Below are 24,027 nucleotides of genomic sequence, written 5' to 3'. Positions count from 1 at the left end.
CAGATGGCTTTAGGCTGCTTGGGAGTGATACTGGGGCAGGGTGACATGCCATGTCCAGCCCTCATAGGCTCCTCTGGCAGGCTCTGGGTGAGCAGCTCTGGGCCAGTGTAGGGTACCCCCTCTCCAGCAGAAGGAAGGGAACAGGGTAGATGTGCCACGGGCACTGCCAACACTGTGCCAAGCACAGCCACATTGCAGCCCAAGAGATGGCAGACCAGGGCAGGTGTTCCAGTAGTTTGTCTAAGAAAAACAGTATTAACACACACAATAATGGAGTTATTAGTAATAAATAAAAGAAGGATTTTACTGCCTTCAGTACTAGGGACACAGAGAACAGAATTACACAGGATGAGAGATGCTCTCCAGCACCAGAGCCCAGGGGTGCTGGCTGAGGATGTGCTGCCACAGCAGTCCCGAGCCCCCAGCCCCCACCAGCAGCTCCTCCCAATGTGCCAGGCTGTGCCAAGCCCAGCCACCACCCCAGTCCCCTCCCCAGCTCCCTGGCAGCAAATGCCCCCAGAGCAGCCAGCAGCCCCTACCCACAGCTGTGGGGGAGCCGTGTGCCTCTGGCTGGGGCACCGCTGGGGTTTTTAGTTCTGACTATTGTGAGCTGGCCCACAGTCAGGTGGGGCCAGGCCAGGAAAATGAACTGGTGCGAGCAGCACAGCCAAAGCCCCGCCAAGCCCAGCTCCCTCCCAGCAGTGCGAGTGCCGTGAGGACGGGGCCTGCGCTGCCCGTGCCGGGGACGTGGCAAAGGGCACAGCTTCTCTGTGTTGCAAGGCACATACTTCAGAGGGGTGTATTGCTCCTCATCCTCCTCCTCATTGCCCCTGGAGCTGTTTGTCTTGCTGTGGTATCAACCTGTATTTCCTAACAGCCACACACATACATGAAAAATAATAACAATAATAATTAATAATTAAAAACTCCACGTGAGCCAGTTAGCGCTCAAACCATGAAGGAAAGACAGCTGGCTCGCAAGCTGAAGCTCATCGTCCTCTTTGCGAACTGCACAGGGGAGAAAAAAATAATATAACAACATGCTGAAGTCATTATGCAAGGCTGATGTTCTGCTGGTGGCTCATCCCAGCTGAGCACCAGTGTTCTGGAGCTCCTGGGCCCAGCTCTGGCCTAGGGCCCAGCTGACAAACACAGGATCAGAGAACAGAGCTCCACTCTGGAATGGCAGCAGTTGGCTGTGGCCAGTGTTTGGGGCAAATGGAACGTTCCCCCGCTGCCTGGCGAGTGGCTGTGCTGGCAAGGCAGAAAGGGGTGTGTGGTGCTGAGTGTGTGTGACGCATGTGTGGCTTCAGGAGAAGGTGCTGTGGCTCTGTCCTATGGAACTGAAGCAGCCCCTCTGCCCCAGCAAGGCCGGTGTTGCTCCACGGGCAGTTGTTAGCAGTAAAACAGTTAGCAGAAAAGTATTAAATAGCACACACAAAAAACCCACACAAACAAAAAACAGGAAGAAAAAAAAAACAAACTCAAAAAACTCAAACTTTACAAATGCATCTGCTGCATGAAATCACTTCCTTTGGGCCGAGCCTTCAGCCATGCAGCCACGTGGGCCGGGGAAGGCAGCAGCAGGATCCTGGAAAGCCAGGCAGATGCGGGGTGGGCAGTGCTCATCGGGCAGCCCAGCCCCAGGGCAGTGGGGCTCTTCTGTTTGTAGTGCTTTAGTGGTGAGTGCGGGGCCCCAGCACCCTCCTGTGGGGCTGGGCCAGGCTGCTCCACTACACTGCTGCATCCCAGGGCTTTCTGCTGAGGGAGGCTGCACAGGCAGGATTTGGGAGGAAATGATGAGGAGTGGGGCTGTCTGGTCAGGCCCAGCACCTGAAGCTGGGAGCTGGACTTCCTCCTGCTGCCCAGGCACACTGCAGGGAGAGCGGCCCCATCCCAAGTGTGAGTGTCTGCTGTATTGTCTCTGGCTCATCAGCCCACCTCTGGCAGCCTAACAGGGACAAAAATGAAAAACAACCCATAATTCTGGACAGCGCATAAGTAGCAGGGATGGCCCGTGTCCCCCACATTGTGTGGGGCCCTCAGGACTGTCCCTGGCGAGGAGCCAGCTGAGCTGCATTATCCCCAGGCAGGATGCGGCCATTGGGCAAGGTCAGGCACAGGAAAGGGCTAAAGGGGCTGTCCCTGCTGTGCCCATGTGCCAGGAGGCCCAGGACCTGCCAGGGAAAGGGCTCAGGCTGACGGCAGGACCTGCTGCATGCTGGTGCTCCCCTGTGAGCTGTCACAGGAGCTACTGCAGGGATTTGACAATGGCCCTCAGGGCATGGGGCATCTCTGGGACGGAGGGCGACGAGCTGTAGAAGGTGTCGGTGTGATTTCTGCGCTGTGCTCGGAGGTATGGAGGGACAGATGAACTTTTGATGTGGAGGATCCTGGTGTCCATCACTTCGCAGTCAATCTGCATCATCACCTCATAGTCCTGCCCATTGATCACATTCTCTGCAAAAGTAGGGATAAAAAAAAAAAAAACAGGTCAGAGTTAGCCCTGCAAGCTAGGTATCCAACAGCACTAAAAACAGAGTTTTCCGGACCTTTTTTGTCTGGAGCAGGAGCTGCAGTGGCAGAACTTCCTTTCTGTAGCTGCACACATGGAGCTCCATCTCACACAGCAGAGCCCCAGACTGCTCGTGACACCTCAAAGAGCCCAGACCACACTTAGCATGTGCAGTCACACCTAGAAATTAATGTCTTTTATTTCCTCTTCTTCATCTGCACATCATTACTGACGGAGTTTGCACTTTGTAACATTCATTACAGAACTGTTGTTCTTGTGCCACTAAAATATGGGAGTGATGGAAAATAAGCTTTATTTATGAAAGCTGAATGTTTCACTTTCTGTAACCCTCTTGACACTGAGGATCTTCAGGAACTTCTTCACCAGTTTACTAATAAAAAAACCCCTAACATGTGATCTCTCAAAAGAATTAACTGTGCCTCATTCCCATCCTGACCTAGCTGTTGTACTTGAGTAATGTGACAGTGGGCAAGGCCACTCCCCTGACAGAGGCCTGGGCGCAGGAAGACCTTGACCAGCACACGGGACCCCAGTGTGGCTCCCAGCCCAGGACATCTGCTGTCACAGGAGCTGCTGGGCTTACAGGCTGTGCACATGGCTAGCATCTGCTGCCTGGATTTAAAGGTGGGAGACTATTCCCTCTATAGACAGTGTGCCCAGGAATGCAAGAGCTGAGATCGGATTTCCAGGCAAGACCAATCCTTTCAGAGCCAGAAGACTGCCATTGGCAGAGTTTCCTTTCTGTGCTCAGGAGGATGGAAGATCACCTAATGGAAAGCGTATGGCCTGGAGGAATGCAATATACATTACTAATTTTTACTGTTTTCCGGATTAACTCTGACTCTGGATGACAGCTGAAGACCATGGCCAGACCCTGTTGTACCCCACGCCACCTGTAGAAGCCATTAGATCAACTATGTCTGTATAGTAATGAGAAGCAGGAGCAAACTCTTGCTAAAGGGGCTGAGAGCCTGCAAGGGAAATCAAAGCTTGCACCTGCAAGGAATGAAATGGAAAAAGCTTTGTATGTGCCACCAAGAGACTGAAGCCAGAAGCAGCTGTGGAAGTCTCTGTGCCACTGACCCAAACCCCTGACAAGCACCTCACCCTTCCTGCATGCTGCCCTGTTGATAAGCCCTGCTATGACATGAAGTGCCTTGTCCCCAGCTGGGACCCTTTCAGAGGCCATCTCTCCAGGAAACATCTCAGCTCTCATTCCGCAGTTGATGGAACCCCAGCTATGTGAGAAAAAGTGCTTCAAAGCCACAAGTGGGTGAGGTGGGATGGGATGGTGGCCAGGGCCAGGAAAACATCTTGGTAGTGCAGTGAACTTCCCTGACTATTTGCAGCAGCCAGCACAGAGAGCTCTCATTAAGTTCTGGGCATTGCACAAGACAGAGGAGAACAGCAATCCTAAGGGCTGCCCAGGCAAGGCAGGGAGCTGTGCTGTGTGGGTGGCACTGGGGAACCAGCCCAGCCCATTCTGGCCAGCTGGGATCCTGCTTCCCCTGTTCTGACACAGCTCCCTCCCAACAAAGTGTGCCAGAATTAAATATGCTACAGCTCTGCTACCCCATGGCAAGAGGGTCTGTGTCTTCTGAGTCCACCACAGCAGCAAGAGCTGGGAGGAATCATGCTCACAATGAGCTTCTGTGGCCAGCAGGCACACAGGGGATGCACATCCCCTGCACACACATTCACAAGAAGTACCCAAATCTTGCCCTTGGCCTGTGAGTTAGCCCAGAAGTTAAAGGCAGGTTTGAAGTTGGCATCTGATTCTTTCCCTTTTTGGGGTGAAGGCATTTAACTGCTGCAGAAAACCTTGGCAAAGGCTTTGATCTCACAGGGGTCAGGGCAGTAGCAGGAATGGTTCAATGCCCACTACAGGCATTTCCAGCACCCTTTCTCATAACCATTAGCTCCAAACTGACACAGAAGAGGAGGTGGGATGTTCCTCAAAGACAGAAGTTACTGCTTGGTGTTGCTGCCAGGATCAGCTTAATTCTATGGAGGGGTCTGAAAGCAGTGGCAGCCCTGGGACACCTGGACTATCCCAGCCCAGGGAAGGGCTGATGCTCTGTGAACACCCATGTGATGGTCTCAGCAAAGCAACAGGCAAATGTGACCTGAGTACAGCTGGCACAATCCCCTGTTTGGGAAGACTAGCTCACTTTCATTGCAAAAAATGATTCCACGTAGCTCCATCCTGAGCTTGATGCTGTTAAACTGCTTCATGATCTGGATGAGGAATAGACAGCATACTTAGAAGATTTCTGGAAGATGCTAAACTGAAGAGATTGCAACAACCTTGGAGTGGCTAGATTGGATGAGACTGCAGTTTTGATAAAAGAGAGAAGCTGTCCAAAATCTTCAGAATGCATTTCAACCACAGCCAGAGCTGGAAAACATGAGTAAAAATGGGGCTGGGCAGAAGTACTACAGAAAAACCTTGAGGACTGCAGAGGATCACTGTGGATAAGCCAGCAGGATGACAGGATTAGAAACAACAGCTCAACTGCAAGAGAAACATATTTAACTTTGACCAAGTTTCTAATGATAATGAAATACAAGCCCTGGATCAAAGTGCCTTGGGGAGATGAGAGGATCTCCATGATGGAGAGTTTTTAAGGAAAGGCTGGAGGAGCAGCTGCCCATCAAGCCCTTGGGTACCAAAGCTCCACAGACACTTGCATTCACTCCTGGTCCCTCTGGCCCTGCCCCTCTGTGAGCTGCAAGTCCCTGCTCCTGACCAAATGCAGCACCTCGAGCTGTGGGTTCTCCACTGGACTCCCATGGTCTGATCTGATCCTCAGAACAAGCAAACGATTTTGCCTGGTGATTCCTGTGTCAGATCATTCAAAGACAGCCTTGTCAGGCTTTCTTTCTCTCCTTCCCCTCCTGTGCAGTACCAACATCTGGAGGCACCAATAGGGCAGAGGGTGGGTTTCCAGAGGGGCCGTGCCCAGCACTGAGCTCAGTGGCTGCGTGTGGCTGATCCCTGGAGGGCTCAGCATGTAACCAGTGCTCAGGCCAGCCTGCACTCCCCTGTCTGAGCACACAGCCACCACCACTCCCAGCGAGACACAGGTAGCAGGGTGTCTGTGAGGCAGAACTGACAGCCCCAGGCTGCTGCCTGCTGCTCAGGTGCTGGCTGGAAGGTCAGCACTGCCGGTGAGCATTACACAGGGCTGCCCAGCGGCCCAGAGCAATGCTGACACGGAGTGATCTTTACTGTCCTGAATTACTTATGACTGATGTTTTGTGGGATTACGTAAATGAAAACACAGGAACGGATCTCCTGTAGAGGTGTCTGGATTTATAAATAGATTTATTGCTCCTCTTTGAAGTTCAGAACATACAGTTTTTCACACAGTGCAGACTCAGGCTTAAGAAGCCATCCTTGCTGGGCCAAGAGCCTGAGCTGCAGTTAATTATTTGTTAACAGGTTTAAAAGCCATGCTTCAGATGACTGACTATTTCAAATTAATAGCAAAGGTAATTGTGCCAAGCGTTGCAGCTCTGACTGCACTTTCCCAAAGATCCTTGCTGGTTCCTGCAGACTGTATGGAACTCCCAGCACGAGCTTGGTCTACGGAACAGAAACCCAATTCCCAGTGCTGCTCTCCCCCTACAAACAATCATGTTGCAAAATCCAACAGATGAAAGCTGAAGTCTGTGGTCCAAACCAAAACCAAATAGGGCTAAGGGCATTAACTACTGCTACAAATTACTGAAGATGATAGAAGATTGTCTTCATATTTGAAGCACTAGATTTTTAAAACTGTATTACTGAAAAGGCCATAAAACCAAAATCCTCCTTCCCTCAGTAGCACTGACATCCATCAATCAGTTGGCTGTTCAAATGTCTGTAAGATTGAGCACCTACTTCTATTGGAGATACTCTCTCAGAGAAAGGGAGAAGGCAGCCAGAGGGCTTGAAAGGTGCACAATGAAACTTTTGTTCTGCAGTTAGCAAGAACAAATGGTGATGTCAGCTGTCTCCACAGACTTCAACTTTACATATATCAGGCTGTTTGACCCTATGGCCATATCTGTCCTAAAGAAGATGTAATTCTGATAATTTATCCTTTCCTACCTATCCTTTCCCATCTTTCCCAAAAAGCTCTGCTGCAGCAAATACTCATTGTGAAAACTGGTGTCTGCAGAGACACTGAAACAGAGCTCCCCTGTAATGCCACCTGAGCTTGCTGGACTGTTTCAAACACCACAGAAAGGCTTTACAGCTTTCTGAAGGTGCATTCATGCCATACGTACATTTATAGAGCCTTATTTTACCAGAACTATGAATTTTACTTTACTCTGGGCAATATAACAGTGGATTACCAAAAAAATACTCAGTGGGACCAATACTCTTATCATTCAGTGAGGTCCTCAGTCCTCAGGCCCTTTTCTAAGCCTCAGCTGCCTTTGAAGCAGATAACCCAAGTACCTAGTGGTTGCTTTTTGAATAGGTGACTTTAAAATGGTCAGAACCTGCCTGGCTCTGTATCTGCTGTGCTCACTGAACACATATTTAAGGTGCTATCAGCCACACAGATCTGGGCTACATGTCCTTACTCCTGCTAAGGTACAGGGAGGGTAATCACTTGCCCCATCCTTACTTTAACTACCTGTCTTTGTCAATAAGGTGAGAGAATCATCCCCTCCTTCTGTTGGGGGGGTGGGAAGCAGAAGAGACTTTGCTATCCATGGAACCAGTTTAACTGATGTCAAAATAGGAGCCAGAAAATCACCCCTGTGATCCAAACCCACCAACTCTATTAAAGCCATTTTTGCTGAACAGCTACTCACATTCTGTACTTCCCACAATTCCTTCTAAAGGGAAAGTTTTCAGTCTGTGTCAGCACTAATCTACACTTGCAGCTCCTTCTGCAGGCGCATCTCTCACAGCAGCAGGAACCAGGGCAGCTTTCAAAGAGCCACTAACAAGTTCCAGCACCTGGGTGCTTTGTGCGAGCTGGGCCAAGCTGACAATGATGAAGTTTAGTTTTAGGAATTATTTAGCACATAATTATCCAAATAGTTTTTACTGTAACCTGCCCTGGCCCAATCCAGAGCTTATGTTTAGGGTAGCAGGACTCAGAAAGCAGGAGCTTCAGGAATTGCTGCACTCTGCTGCACTGGCCTGCTGAAGGGCTGCAGCTGTCCCCACACATAACTCACGGGGCTCTCTCCACACTGTTACTGCAGCAATCTTCCATCTCATCTCTGTTAAGAAGCCCTGACTGTCCTACTCTGCACATCTGGACAATGTTTCCATCTGAAGGGTTGGTATACACTACCAAATAAGTATATAAATGAAGCAATGTTACAGACTAAAAATACGCTCACTGCAACAATGCAGCAGGATTGCTAAAACATTTACAGATTGGATTGTTGGAGAGGATTGTTTGAGGCAAGGGAGAAAGTTATAGTGTGACCCAGAAAACTTCCTTTTTTAAAAGCAAATTCCCACTTGGAACTACTTCCAAACAGAGCAGTTCCAGTGGCCTCACCTCTGTGAACTCAGCTGTCCTCAGTCCTGGACACAGACTAAGTGAGATCCTGGCATTTCAGTCTCCAGATCTCCTACTGCCTCTCCGACTGTGAACCAAGCATCTCGAGGAGTACAGAAACACTCGATCCACACCATCAAACTCACCCTGACAAGCCATGAGCTGACAGCAGGAGACAGGGTCTCTCTCTTCATGCCCAATCCATTAGAGCAGTGGTGTCAGGGATTATCCAATGGAGATATGCACAGGCATGAGAGGTAAGCAAGAAAACCAGAGGAAGCAAGCTCTCAGTGGCCTCTGAAGTAAATAATGGAGCCACCAGAGAGACTGGCACTGGCTGTGGGTGAGGAGCATCACCTGCCCTTAGCTTACACCACTGTGTGGGTTCTGGAAGAGGCCAGCAGCGCCTGTGAGCAATGCGGTCAGTGGCCAATCTGTGCCAGTTTGTGCTTTGCAGTACCTGCTCTAGACTGGGAGGTATCAGGGAGAGGGAAAGAAAGTTGGTTCTTCCCAGGGACCATGTCCCACTGGATTGCCCACCTCCCTTTTCAATCTTCCTTCATGCTGCATCACTTCCCTCTAAGAGAAAGAACATGAGCTGCAGAGGAGATGGCCCAGTGTGGACTTGGTGTGATTGCTCTTGTTTTGAGAGGGAGCAAAAGGTCCCCTCAGGAAGAGAAGACCAGACTCACCAGTGTTGACCCTCGCAGGCACTTGATTTAAAACTCCCTCAGATGGAGTATTTCTCGGGAAAAATAGAGACATTTTTGACAGCTCTGGCTGTGAATATGTGTATTGTTGGCAGGGTAGCATTGCTGCAGGATGACCAGGATATTTAAAACCTCACTATCTGTGACATTGCTAATGACAAGAGGCAAAAACCCAAAGAGAAAACAAAGACGAGGGTAAGGAGTTCTGCTGCACAGAAAAATCTTGGGAGTGAAGGAATGCAGCTAGAGGAAGAGCAGTGCTCTTAATCAGAACCATCCCATGCCCACATGGGAGGCACTAAAAGGATAAACAAACTTCCCACACTGCCTCCAAATCCAGACCTACCCACTTTGCAAGACATAAAACTGCACACAGGAGAATAGCCTAGAAAGGCATTCCAGTAAAGGCTTCTTTCAAGAACAGACCTGTGTATGAACCTACTGGTAACAATCCCTTCACTGCAAAATGAGATTGTCTATTTCCACCTTTTAGGGAGACACTAACCTGTGAGTGAGCCTTCCCCATTGTTTCACAAAAGCTTGCTTCCTTTCAGTACTCTCGAACCATCTTTTTCCAAGGTTTTTGAACACAGTATGCAGCTGTGCTGAAGGGGTCACCCTTATCCTCACTCACTCTCCCTCTGGGGCCTCCAATGGAGCACTAAGGTAGGGCTTTCCTCTGCAGCAGCTGTGCTCTCTTCCCAATCTGTTGCATGTGCCAGGACACACTCAACTCTCACAGATTCTGCCAACTGGTACAAAACTGAGACTTCGGCTGAAGCCATTTTAAAAAGTTTGCCTTATTTGTCACCTGCCTGATATTTATACAGCCTCAGTGGTCAACACCAGCACAAGAACAATTTACTCCTTCCTTCAGCAGTACTGACTTCCACTTTAAGTACTGCTTAACACCTTGGTCCTCCACAGGCACTACAGATTCCCTGGCAGACTTCCTCTGAAAAATATTTTTACTATTTCTTTTATGCCTCAGGCATGCTGTTGCTCAGTATCTTTTTCTGGCTTAACTTCTTATGGTTTGACATTTAGTCTGCCAGAAATTATCCTCTTTCTTTTTTCCTATTCCCTCATTTGGCTACAATGTCCATTGTTTAAAAGATAACTTCTTACTTCTCTGGATTGACTTTAACATGTTACTTAAACCCATTGTATTTTTTAGTCTTCTTTTAAAGATTTTTGCTTTTAATCTTTACTCAATTTTCATTTGCCAGCATTTTAACCCCACTAGTTTTTCCTTTAATGTTTTCCTATTTTTTTAGCCCTTACCTTTAAACTGTGGTATTTCAAATTGCAGGCACTTACTGATAAAATTAATTTAACTACTGGACTTAATTTTTATTTTCAAGAGACAGCATCACATGCATCATTTGCATTGACATGGACCTTGCCTATCACCAAGTATCACTTGTGATATCTATCGTGTTAAAGTGTGTCACTGATTTAAGACTGAAGGCCGGTGAGAGCCTGTACTCCCTTACAGTTGAAATGTCTTTATAGTTTGGATGGTATCCAAAGAGTGAGCCAAATTTTCCACCTGTCTAACTTGGGTACATAAAGTTACCTCATTTATTTAGATACTGCAATCAGCTCTTGCTTGTAGAAGCATATTTTAACACCATCTTCTGTCTGTGTGGGGCGAGGACTCTCCTGCACATGAGCTTCTGTGATTCAATGCATGTGTCAGGTACTGATGAAAGCACTGCAGAGCCTGTCTGAACGCAGCGTGCTAATAAAGAGAGACAGCCCTTGCAAACATTTCTGTCTTCCAGCTACAGCAACAGGAGATTTTGTATCTTTCATGTGCAAGTCCCGCTCTGACACAGGAGTGCCTCCTTTCCCATGGAGAGGGGCACCTGGGGCCGGCAGTCATTTCTTCCTCCACATTCACCCAGAAGGTGTTTGTGCTAGATAGGATATGGCACAGCCTGCTCCTCTGGAGCTGCTACAGACTCAGGCAGGATGGAGGGAAATGATTTCCGTAATGAAGTGGGGAATGAGCAAAAATGTCCTTCAGGAACTCAGGATGTGTTTTTCAAATACTTTCCAAGCCCAGAAGATGCCCAGGAAGCGCAGCAGGAAGCACCAGGGCTGAGGTGGGCTATATGAAGAGGTGAGGGAAGTGCAGCTTGGAGGACAGACCCAAGATCTGAGGAGCAGGGAAAAGCCTTCCAGACCTGCTGGCAGGAGTCTCCTTAGAGACTAACCCAAACACGCCAACAGGCCCTCTAAGACTGCTGGATTTTCACCAGTCTCTAGGTTTACTCCAGTGATGTCCTCAAGACAGAACTCATAAATGTGAACCTCCTCTACCAGCTCTGTTGCAGCTTTTTGTGTTTTTACGGGGTGAGCTCATTTTGGATAATTATGCTTCAGATCACTGCAGAAATAAGGAGTTACCAGAGTTGGCCCATGCATCACAAACATAAAACTGTTTGCCACCTATAATTTCACACCAAGAGGAATTATATAATCTTGAATTTACAACATTTGAAGATATATTGAGGCAGATTGGCTGGGGTGGAGGCTAGAATTACAACATGCTGCACATAACACAACACAGCCAGGATGGCAACAGTAACCTCAGAGATTGGGGTGACAGTTCCCTCCTTGCTTTGCAGCACAGCTCCCAGCACAGCGCTCTCTGTGAACTTTGGGAGAGCACATGTCCACAGCAGCACCAGCATGCCAGGCTAACAAACATCCAGGAGAGACACACATGCTCAGTTCAAACCACACTGGCATCCGTGCTGCCAGCCTATGGCACAGGCTTCTTTTTAATTATATTTTGTGAATTTTACAGAAGTGTGTCGTTCTTATGGAAAAACCAATCTGCTTTAATAACTTGACACTGGCATTGGAAATACTAAGTACAAAGTCCAATTAATTTATGACTAATTCTCTGTCCCCTTGGCGAATGGCACATTCCTAGCAAAATGCCATCTGCAGCAGCCACCCTGTCTGCACAGGGAGCACCAGGCATGCTGGGGCCCGGCCTGCTCTAGCAAAACCCATGAGATACTTACTCTTTTCTGTATTAATTAAGGGGCAAAAGGCACTGAAGATCCTCTGAAGTAACCTTCCTGTTCTTTTCAATGCATAAAAATTGATAACTCATTTAGTAATTTAGGTAAACAGCTCATTATGAAAAGTCATTAGGGAATAAGCCTTCATGATTTCATTTCTTGTTCGTTTCCTGTCTAAATAAATAAACATGAACTCAAGTGACACAAATTCCATTACTTTTGCCCACAGATTTTGGAATGATTTATTTCTTACCTTTTTGAATAATTTAATCTCCACCTTTATGTCAAAGACAACATATTAACAAACATGGCTGGGGAGAGCAAAGTCTTTCAAAGGTAACAAAAGCAGTTGAAAACTTCTGTTTAGGATTTAATCTAGGCAATGATCAACTCTGATTCAAAGAAATGGAGGAAAGTTTGAGGGATCATTTTGTTTTGGCGAACTGCACTTCTACATGACTTTGAGAACAGAAATGTGAATAGCAGCATCTTACAAGCTTACTAAAATCTGTTGTTAAAATTCCTTGTTAAACGATGTTCTGCCATCATTTCAATCCTCATCTCTGCAGCACAGCTTTACACGAGCACAGGAACAGAAGTACATCTCTGATATTAGCAAATCCTCCTAATTACAGGAGAACCACAGAAATGGTGCTTGCCCATGGCTGCACACAGGACACTGCAGGCTCTCCCTCTGTCCCAGCCCAGGCTCAGGAATCAGCTGCTGCAGTGAGCTCTAATCACGGCTCTCATTCTTCCCTCCTCAGACTTCACCAAATGACTTTTATACCTCAACTGGCAGCTCAAGAAGCAAAAGAATGGCAGTTTCAAAATTACTGGAATGACAGCATTGGAGACATTCTTAGATATATTTTCCTACATCCTGTTTAGAAAACTTGACAGACTCGCAGTGACTTTCCCAAAAAGCCATATCGGTCATCCTTCTTTCATCTCACATCTAGGTTCTAACCCCACATACACAACTTCCAGAGCCTTCTGGTCACGCACTACAGCTTGTGAGGCCTTGCTGAGTTCTCAAGACTTTCTGTTAAATGCAGACAAAAAGCAGAAACACTGAGGGAATGTATCTCTTTATAGCTCATGCTTGTGCAGCCAAGAGATGTGTCCCCTATACCTGGTAGAGTGGCATGAGCTTCCCAGCCTTGGTGCCAAGGACAGCACCTGTGAGAGGGAGCCATGGGCACCACAACTTGGCTTTTAGGCACAGGGAGAACAATGAGGGACAACAGCTATGGATAGCAGGGACCAGCACCCTCTGGAGCTATCCAAAGCGAGAAAGAGGCTTCACAAAATGTCAAGCAGTAACCTTCAGGGACGGCAGCTGCTGTTCAAAGGTGTTGTTTTTGACCTTCCTCAGTGACTGACTGCAAATTCTGATTCTTACTCTGAAAAAAGGAAACAACATCTTTTGTTTGCTTGACCCTGAAAGGCAGAGGAAGTTGAAGACTTTATTTATTCAACCCTAAGACATGGGAACTTACAGATCATTGTCACTTCCCAAAGAGCTTTTGTTTTCATTTTCCTCCTCAGCCTATCTGGGTTCTGTTTGCCTTACAGATTTTTCACAGACAGTTTGCTACCAGCCTGGGACATCTGTGACTTGCTTGCACGTGTCTGTCAGTTGAAGGGAACTTCTTTGTAGCTGCATTCAAATAATCATGATGCTTGATGGCAGAAATCGCTCCAGTTTTATATCAAAAAGCCTAACCACTAGATTTTTTTCCACCTTTTTATACTATTTCAGAGCACTTTTGAAGTCTGTTACATCAGTATGATGATGGATGGCAAGAAGGAAAGCTGATGGAACTGGTCACGAATCAGAAATTGGCCAATCCAACAGAGCACGTGGACTCTGCTGAAGTCAGCACTCCATTCCATTTCTGCCTTTGGGAGGTTATTTTGCTGTTGGATTTCATGACAAAAAACAACCCTTAGGAGAAGAGGGCTCCTTAAGAAGGTTAAGGAGGGTCAGGTTATCAAGGGTCACACAAACAGCTATCTCAAAGGCAGACTGAAGACAAGCCCCACTGGGCTCCATCAGACTAAGGACCTATCCAGAATATTTATAAAATTCAAAACTCTCTCTGTCACAGCTGCTAATTCCAAGAAAACGAGCCTTAGATTTCACCAGAGGCTTTCTCATCAGGTCTCTTTTGTTTTGGCCTAGAGCGCAGACACCAACCCCCAGTTTAAAGAAAGTGAATGATGGAAAGACTTTCACATATAGGGAACTATATGTGTTTTGCACGGGATCCTAAGAAGAAAAAAGGCCTTTTTGGTCTCTGTGTTGCTGCTAAGGCCACTGGTGACTACACACCTGTACAGACACTTAGAGCTGCTCCTACCAAGAGCAAGTGGAAGGTGTTAAGAGTCCCTCACCCAACCCCAGGGAAAACTGCATTCCTGAAAGGAGCTTCTTGGGCCAAACACTGAACTGGCTCTCTGGCACTGCCTGTCCTCATTCCTGTGTGCTGCACAGAGCAGCAGTCCCATTGGGCTGTGCTGGGCTGCAGAGCTGCAGGCATGCTGCAGACACAAGAGACTTGTGCTCAGGGTGGGGAGAGTGGCTCAGCTATGCTGTTCTCTATAGCTTACTTGGATCCAAAGATCCATGTTGAAACCCGCAGCAGTTAAATAAATAGAGGGCTAATGGCAGATGGTTTCACTTAAACTTCAAGAAAGGCACCGCCTATATGTCAATTTGGAATTGGTGTAATGAGCCAACAACGTTCTGAATTAAAAGAAAAGCTAATTTGGGAATGAAACCTACTGGAGATTTAACTGGTCTCAAGTGCATAGTTAGATTTCTAAAATAATAGCTGCAATCCAGCATAACAAACATGACTTGCTTGAAAACAAAAGCCTGAGTTCAACTGTAGATTGCAGTTCGTTTTCATTCCCATGAGAAACTGCAAGATATTTCTTCTTGGAGTACAGCCTCAGGAAGGCACAGCAATAGTGCCTCCAAAAGCACACAGAGTGGGACTAGGACTCCCTAGTTCCGTGTTTTTCCTTCCAGGTTTACCAGTGCTGAGGCCCTTAGGTACATCAGGCAGATTTTCTGTGAGTATTGCATGTGGTCACAAATGCTGGCGCTTTGACGCTGGGCAGAGGCAGGTCAGAATAGGGCGTGGCTGGCTGCAGGGGCCAAGGGCAGAGCTGTACCATGGGACAGCAGCCAGCAGGGACATGGCACAAGCAAAGGACTGAAAGAGCATCTGGGGAGGCAGAAAAGGAAGAGCTGCCAGCAAGCATTGACTGTGAACTGGGGGATGGCTCAGCAAGTTTGGAAAGGGCTATGATCAGGCAGGAAGAAGGAAAAGGGAGTAGGAGGTGGAGGATTAACATATAACAATGTATAACAAGTTCCTATACTTAAAAAAAATCAAACTTACACATATTTAACATATTTTAATATATGAAACATATTTAAATAGGCAAATATGTTTCTGTGCACCTGCACAGTGAAGATCTGGTTCTACCCTAATGCTCTCTGAGGGGCATGGGTGATTCGGGCTGACCATGAGAAGGAGCACATGGCATGTTACAAGGTAATGGCTGTTTTTATTCTTTTCCAGCATAGAGCAACTGAACACTTGAAAGAAAGTTTTTATCTGGAAAATTAATAACATACTGCTATTGTCTTGTACAAGATCTCCTTTTAAACTTTGGCCTTATTGACTGCACACACATGCATGTGCACATCAATTACAAGACTGTCTGTTGACATTTGTCACTACCTCACAACACATGGGCTGCCACATTCTTCCCAGAAAAACTCTTCAGGCTGTAACCTTGACTCTGTCCTGTACACTCATGAAAACTGCCAGATCAGTCTTGCAGAGCCATGTAGGCCAGCAGTGGACAACTCCATACTCATTGTCCGTATCTGTTCTCTGTCCCTGCAGCCTGGTGGAACAGCTCAAGCCACCTAAAGGCAGTCTCTAGTGGGCCTCAGAAGGCACCAGAACAATCTAAGTCTGCTGTCTGCTGGGAAAAGACTGTCCAAGTAGTTCAAAGAGTTGGCTCTCAACTGCCGTTCAAGTATTTCATCATTGGAAAACAGTGTCATGGGTAAATTTTAGTACAGAGTAAAAGACCCCACAGAAGCAAGTGATGAAGTTCTGAGAAAGCTTCAAAACAAAGACCCCTTCACTTGTATTCCTGTCATCTCCTCTGCCAGGGCTGCGGCAGTAAAAAGAAAGGGCAAGGGAAGTGGCAGTAGAACAGGTTTCCTTTCAGAGATCTGGCTGAGGTACAAGGAATGAAGGGACAAGTTCTTACACTCAAAAGTTTTGCCAATTTCTCCAAAGGAGACTCGTCCTTTTCCAGCAGCCAACTCTGCAGGTGCACAAAGACTTAAGGTGGGCTTAAAAGAACGGCAGACAGCTGGGAGGAAAGCTTTGTTGTCAGCTAACTCCCAGATGCTTGTGCAGATCATCTCCAGTCCCCACAGAGGCAGAATAGGGTGGAGAAGCAATTTTCTCAAAGGACAGAAATGGGTTCTTCTCCAGACAGAACATTTTAGGGAATCATTTCCTGTGGTTATCAGTAGTCAAATTGAAAATCAAGCCAAGTTACCTACTGGATCTTTTGTGTCTTGTAACTTTTTTCCCAACACCTTACTGGGTGTCACAGAGGAATCCGTGTTTGATGCTGTTGTTTACTTAATGCTATTCTTGTGTCTCATCTGTTTCGACATCTCAGCCCAAATCCCTGGACATTTTTTTTTTTTATTTCCTGGATTATATTGATGTTCCAAAGAAAAAATCCCAAAGAACTGATGAAAATATAATTTCACAATGTTTCATTATTTATGGATAAGATTCATCACTGGATTCTGATGCATATCTTCCAAATTATATTTACTCCAACAAATGAAAAGTTATTTCAAGTAATAAAAGGACTCAGTAAAATGTTAAGAAGAAATAATTTGTAATTTAGAAATAGTGTTTTTACTTCAGCGATAAAGTGCCCACTTGCATGTCATAATTCAGGTCAGCCAGAAAAGTATTTTTGTAATAGACATAAAAAGGGAGTTTCAGGCAGATAAATGCCAAAAATAATTCTGATACATCTAATAGAAATTCCCCTAGGACAGCTGTACAGATTATCACACTCAGCTGCACTGCATGGGAAAGTGAAATTATCAAAATGCTGAAAGCCTGAACTGATCCTTTTTTTCTTAGTTTATGGAAATTCGCATCAGCAGATAATATTTTCAGCATGCTGGGATTTTACAATAACATTTGGGTTTATGATTCACATGTACTGTAAAACACAGATGTTTTAAAAAAGCATTATGTGCACAGTTGTTCAGAAAGTAAAGTTAACACTGCTTCAGGGTTCTCAATGCATTTGATGAGTGTGGCAGTGACCCTCTGTCCCAAGCATGTCCCAACTTGGCAATTCCTCACCATCTGAATTCATGATATATTTGTGCAGGTCATGTCCTGTCTCTCATGTGGGACTGAAATGCTGCCCCAGAACATTTCTGTGCACTAATAAGCCCGTGCCCCAGTGCAAAGCTGTTTTCTCTGCTGTCCTGCACCACAGTAACATGATGCTTATTAATCCTGACCAGGCAGTGCTGAGAGGTCCCACTCACACTGAGTGTTGTATAACAGTGTGGTAAACAGCTGAGGAGGGCAGTCAGCATCCTAATAAACCAGCAAGGCCAAGGAATTTGCCCTGCTAAGCAAGCGTAGGAGGAACCCAAACGAGGAGAGGAGGACAGTCTCCATGGGCTCTGTGAGCCACCAAGTTATAGAGGTTAAGTCCCATTCATGTAACCCTTAATCAGCTGGGTACAAATCACCAGGACTGGGTGGCACCCTCCCTGTCCCTGAGGGAGCCAGAATGCACAACTGCTGGCCAGGTCCCCACCTCTCCTCACAGTTTCTGTGACCAAACATGGGAGAGTTGCCAGTACTCCAGCTCCAATGGGGACCCTGGCAACTAAACACCAGTAATGATCAGTTTGACTTCTTTTGCAAAGCTGTAATGACAGATATTTGGCCTAAGTTTGCTTTTCACGTACAAGTCAGTCACATATCTTTCAAACTTATCATCTCTTGTTCTCCTACCATTCCCTTTCTTCTTTTGCACTTACCATTGATGTTTACAGCTGGCAGCACTATAGACATCTTTGGTCTCCTGGTCTTGTTATGTGCGGTGGCTGGCAGTAACAAGTGGTCCTGGAAAACAGCAGAAAAATGTGTTAAAACTACTCTCAAAGCAGAGAGCTGGGAAAATGCCTTTCCATTCTCTCTTACTGGCATTCCACACTGAACTGTTTACAACAGCTCAGAAAATCCATATTGTTGAGGGATTCTTCCAAAAGTCCCAGCAATTGCTCATGCTGTGTAACCAATAAGAAATCCCTATTGCATGCAGAAGAATATGAAAAAGCCTTGATCATGTGGAAAGAGATGGAAACTACTATTAAGCCGTCATTAAACAGAGTGCTTATGTATATGATTAAAGTAATTTAACTTGACTTCAATGCTATTTGAACATATGCTTAAGGACCTTGCTGAATCGAAGCTTTTACTTGCACAGCTGTTTACTTTCTATGTCAGTCGTCTTGCTGTCTCTGTGAAGCTCTACACCACATGCCTTGTGCAGCAGGACTGCACTGCTCAGAGCTGGGCTGGGGTGTGAAACACAAGCTCTGCTGACAACATCTCCCAGGGAAGTTGGATGGTGAAGCTGTGCTTTAGTATCTGATCTCTCCTGGAAGGCAGCAGTAACTGCCCTGGCTCTGCCAGTGGAAGCTGCATCTGCAGGAAGTGCCCTGGATACAGACCTGGCCTGCAAGGAGAAACACAGCCTTTCTTCAGGGTTCTTTTGCTGCTGCTGAACTCAAGTTGCTCAACTTGCAGCCTGGAAAAATATGGTTCTTCCCTTATCAATGAAACTTAAAAGCCCTGGTCCAGGCATCTCCCATATTATTAAGCCAGTCTGATGCTCTCCTTTCATACTTTCCCATACAAACATCTCATACTTTTGGGCAAGGTTATCTTTTTGGCAAACTGAATTAGACTTCCTTCAGGATACACTAATTTATTAAGGTCAGGGTAACAGTAGTTTTGCCATTTAAGAACATAAATTTATATGTAAGATTTGGGGAGCTGAGTTACACACAAAGTTAGGTGTTAAATATGTCAAGATATTCTGTAGATACATTGCAGAAATATCACTTTCTTTCTCTTTTTTTCCCATCAAAAATTTCCCTCCCCCAAAACACCAAATGACTGACCATGAGAAGAAAACATCACTTAAATAAATGTCTGCAAAAAACATCTTGGTAAGCAAAATTATAAAACCACACTGGTATAATTCTCAGATCACATATGTAATTCCCATTTCACTTCTGAACTGCTTAAGACAACATTCACTAAGACAATGAACCTTACTTAAAAACTCTTATTGAAATCCAACATTCCCAAAGGAACAGGCCTAAGATAAGATGCCCATTAAATTACATTTTGTAACAACGTCTTTGCCACAATTTGCTGACTATTTTTAGCAGACCTTAAAAAATGCTTATACTGGTTTTTTTTCCTTTTTCAATGCTTCTGAGAGTCCATCACTACCTACCAAACCACAAGTACTGCACAGATAATCACCTGAGAGTCATTACAAGTAGCAACTGCTTTTTGCTAACCTATCTGAAGACTGGTGCATTAATTTATGCTGCCCTATAATGGCAGTTTTATTTACTGTATGTATAAATTGTATTAAGAGCTACCACAAGGATTTTACAGTTGCATTCAAACGTGCTTTGGAGTTGTTGCACAACCTCCCAGTGATTCAACACCAACTCTGGAGAAAACAGACAAACAAAAAGCTCTAAACCAAGATTGCCAACAGGAGCTGATGTGCAAGATGCACATTGTCTGGAAGCTGCCCATCTATGAAGAGACATATTATAAATCTGGAATTGGTGAAATTTATCCATCTCTCTAATCATCTTTATCTTTCATATGCATTGTGGCAATCAGTGCAAACTTGCAAAGTTACCTAATACACTCATTCTTCGCTGAGGTTGAAGGACATGCTGTAGAATATCAGATATTCTGACCTCAGCCACCCACAACATTCTCAAGTCCAAAAGTCTTCAAGTAGTCCAAATCTTTTATTTGAAAGCAAAACATAATTAATTCTATGTCACAGAAATGAGTGCACAGATTAGTGATTTTGAAGCTATCAGACATTTACAAGCACAGTTTGAATGCATATCTAAAATGTCCTGTGCCATTCTGAAGGATGCTGAATTGCATCCCAGAGAGGGCTGTGACACTGTCACTCATCACTAATTTTAAACAGTAGACAAAAAAACCCCACCCTAAATTAAAATACTGTTTGTGATATTGACTCATGGTATAAAACTGAAAATGAATAAAAGCAAATTTTGCAAGTCAGCATCTGGCTCAGGAGCATGAGTGTCAACCAGAGCCAGAATAAATCAGAACTATTACCCAACAACAGATGGCTTTGGTTGGAGCAGGACCGGCACTTAGACGACAGTTTAAATAGACAAAGCAGACCTGAGACTGCTGGCTGGATTGACTGAAAACTATCAGCCTGGAAAGAATATTTCAAATGTGATCCTTGCTTCAGCATTCTCATTTTGCTTTTGATATCTCTGCAGTTCTGTGATACTGAAGCCAGACGAGATGGGCAGATAGATATAGACACAGATACCAAAAATCCAGCCATGAACATGCTACCTTAATTTAGGAAGTCTCCACAACACATGGGACTGCAATAAGGATTCTGAGGTTTCTTGTGTATCAGATCAGTGTTAATAGGGCTCCAGCAGGGATAAAGCTTTAGAACCTCATGTATCTCTAACCCTACAGCCAAATGGCAATGGAAAGCCTGTCCCACTATGCCAGAATATTCCAGAAGTCCTGCTGCTCCTGCAGCTTCAGCCTCAGTCTCATGATATGTGGTTTGGTAGCCAAAGTCCCTCCTTCCTATATGCATGAAAATATGGAGATGTTTTAGCTTTCATTTTCCTTTTTTGTTAAAAAATTGGTTTTAACTCTCATAGTTTTAAGGATGTAAACGAAACATCATCACTGCATACCGTGATGTTTCATTAAACAGACGAAAAAAATGCTAGGCATAGGTCTTTTTGATTTAATTTTGTTTCTTAAACTGTCATCACTTCTAAGCTGGACTCTTGGCTTTTAAATTACCAGAACTGGCAATAATGCTTGTTTTGGCTTTTGCAATGCATATCCCATCACCCATAGCACCTCCCAGGGAGCAGTCCTGCACCTCCTCCATTCTTGCCTCATTGTGTGGCAGAAACACATAGGAATTAATCCTTGCTGTATGCCCACGATGGAGGAAAATATTCCAGGGAATGTCTGGAGGAGGGGTGCATGCATTTCAGGGAAGCCCGTGTGACACAGGACACAAAGGAGCAGATTTCCAGCCCCGCGAGGCTCTGCACTCTCAACATGAGCTGTCTTTCCTCCTGTCCCAGGGGTTTCTCTCTGTCAAATCAATTGCCTCAGATTTTTCTTACCTTCTTAGTTGTTGTGCTTAGGTATGGATTAGTATTATTCAAAAGGCTTTTCTGAGTCTTAATTAAGGACCCTTGATTGAGATGTGCTTTGTTAGAGCATATTTAGCACATCTGCCTGTGTGAACACTGCTGGTCATGCTGCTGTCAAGCCTCAGACCCCTCCAGGCGGCTTGGAGCATGTACTCTGCAAAGTACAGATGTGATCCACGTGGGAGCCAAGGCTCCAGGAACACAGCCCCCACCCGACTGCACACAAAGACTTTCTCAAGATGTCCCAGTGAGCCCTGCTCTTCATTAAGAGCTCCATCTCTGACAAACCAAGGATAACCTTTTGCAAAAACAAGCGACATTTGTTGGTTTACAGCAATAAAAGCTCAGAGGAGACTGGATTAAAATACCAAAGGAAAACTTGAACGTGCTATTCTGGTAATTTGCCTCAATGAGGCGATTTGATCTTTACCTTGGCCTTGGAGACCTGCTCTGTGCTAGAATGTTGCAACAAAGGCAGTTGCCAGAGCAGAGGGGCCAACAGGAGCCAGGCATGCCAAAGGGTGCTCTGTCACTCCATCCAGCAGCTTCCCAAGGCTTCTTATAGCAAGCAAATACTGGAGCTGGGCATTTTTTAATCTCTGTTTATGACTAAGAAGTCTCCTAGGGAATTGTGTGCCTCAATCTCTTCCAGCCTGAATCTTCCCACTGTGGTTCCAGGACCACATTACAGCTGCTGTTGACCCAGGCTGAGGTGATGTCTCATGTTTTAGCTTTTTTATTTTTCATATTCTGTACTGCTTTAGTGTGTAGTTCTGAGCTTCCTATTAAGGGATGGTAAGCTCTCTTCACAGAGCAGGGAGACAAAACAATTCCTTCTCTAGCTGGGGACCAAGGACAAATGATCCAAATCTCAGGCCCAAGAGCACAAACAACGTGGGCTAAAGAGAGAAAAACAATCAGGGTGAGACTTCATGGGCTGGAGCTGGAATTGGACAATTAACTCCAATGTGCAAATGGAGCAGAACTTACAAAAGTGAGAGACCTCATGACCAATATGAATTTTGTGATCATTTTGGGTCCATCTTGGGTGTAACCCTGGCTGGGCTCTTGCGCTGCATCCACTGAGGCCTTTTAATAAATCCCTACTTTAACTCTGTCCAGCCTCTGTTCTAGGTCAGCCTTCAAAAGGCATCAGAGCAGGCCCCCACATCCCATGGAGGGGCTGTTTTTCATTAATGGCACAACTTCTGGCAGTTTTCAAGACCTCCTGACAGCTTAAAACCTTATCTGTTCACTATCTGACCACACCTAGTGAGTGACCTCAAGATGAAGCAGATAGAAAACAAGTGCTTTTTTGATCACACAAAAATTGTGCATCAAATCCATGCACTGTCTTTTGTCCCTATTTTTTCTGAACACTTGCAGGGATTTTGAGACTGACAGAACACTGGACCTCTTTACAGGTATGCTTTTGACAATACAATGTTCAGCAAAAATATACTCTCCCAGTCCCAAAATACTGCATGCCACTTCAGACACTGCTTCACAGTACAAATACTCCAAGGAGCTAGACTTCTTAAACCCCTGGGCTGACAGAGCCCCTGAGCCAGCTTTTTTTTCCACGAACTACAGATTTCACACTTTTTAAAAATTTCAGGATCGTTGTTTCCAGCTTTTTGCTGTTACCAGTTCTCCTACACAGGCCACTGACCTGGCCCTGAGCAGCATCCCAGTCTTTGGCACACAACTCCTGGGCAAGAAATGGAACCTGAGAACTTTATTCTCAGGAATCCAGGGCTGGATGCCAGCAGAAGCTGTTTGCCAGGGAAGAGAACTCACCAATGTGCACTCAGAAGCAAGAGGCTGATCCTCATCTACCCCAGCAGTTCCCAACAGTGCAAAGCACAGAGGACAGAGCAGGATCTAAATGGGAGTCAGGCCTTGACATTTCTGGTTTCCTCTGGCATTTCAAAAAGGACATGTATGAAAGTTTACAAATTTGTAGAGGAAATGGCTGCATAATTTCATTATTGATTCATTTGGGGAATGGCAACCATGTGGTGCCCTGAGGTTACACCACACTGGATGCAGCACTTGTCCATCTGAAAATGCCAGAAGTTCCTGAAACACTGCCTTCACCATCACTGGATGTTACACTGGGCACAAATGCAGAGGGGAGGGTGCCTCTGGAAACATTTCTGACCCTTATATCTGAAAAGTATAGGGATGTTTTTGAGAATAGAAAAAAACACAGAGAGGAAACCAATTAAAACCTCTGCACAAACTGTGACTCATAGCCAGCACTCTTGCTCATCATACCAGAAACTTAGTAAAGCTGGCTTGTTTTTAAAGCTGATCTGTTGAGTTTTTTTTGTTTGGTTGGTTTCTGAGTTTTGTTTTTTTTTTTTTTTTTCTTAAGGCAGACCTTTAGAAATACAAGGAAATTTACTTACCTCATCATGGATCCTTACAGGGAATCCATGCCATGAAGAGTATGGCAGCAGGTGAAAAATGGGATAATGACTGCAAGGAACCCACAGAAAACCCACAATAAAATTTCACAAGGTATCAGTCTCTCTGCAGCAGCTCTTGGCAGCCCATCCTAAGAGCAGCTTTAGCACTTTGATTTAACAATGCCATTTAACTTAATTCGAAGTTAGCCAGTTCT

At 45.5% G+C, this 24,027-nt stretch overlaps 1 protein-coding gene across 2 annotated transcripts in view; it reads right to left on the bottom strand.

The window, feature by feature from the left end:
• Nucleotides 1-271: 271 nt before the first annotated feature.
• ATF6 (activating transcription factor 6) overlaps nt 272-24,027 on the bottom strand; it is a 73,108-nt gene continuing 49,352 nt past the window's right edge. For both annotated transcript variants that reach the window (XM_030279796.4, XM_030279797.4), the window contains exons 15-16: nt 17,937-18,021; nt 272-2,460 (exon numbers count right to left, since the gene is read on the bottom strand). In XM_030279796.4, the coding sequence (XP_030135656.4) occupies nt 2,252-2,460; nt 17,937-18,021 (294 nt within the window). In that variant the 3' untranslated portion in view covers nt 272-2,251. The remainder of the gene's footprint in view (nt 2,461-17,936; nt 18,022-24,027) is intronic.

The sequence above is a fragment of the Taeniopygia guttata genome, chromosome 8 (assembly GCF_048771995.1).
Source record: "Taeniopygia guttata chromosome 8, bTaeGut7.mat, whole genome shotgun sequence".
Classification (NCBI taxonomy): Eukaryota; Metazoa; Chordata; class Aves; order Passeriformes; family Estrildidae; genus Taeniopygia; species Taeniopygia guttata.
Note: the sequence above shows the minus strand (reverse complement) of the source record. Positions and strands in the feature narration are given on the sequence as shown.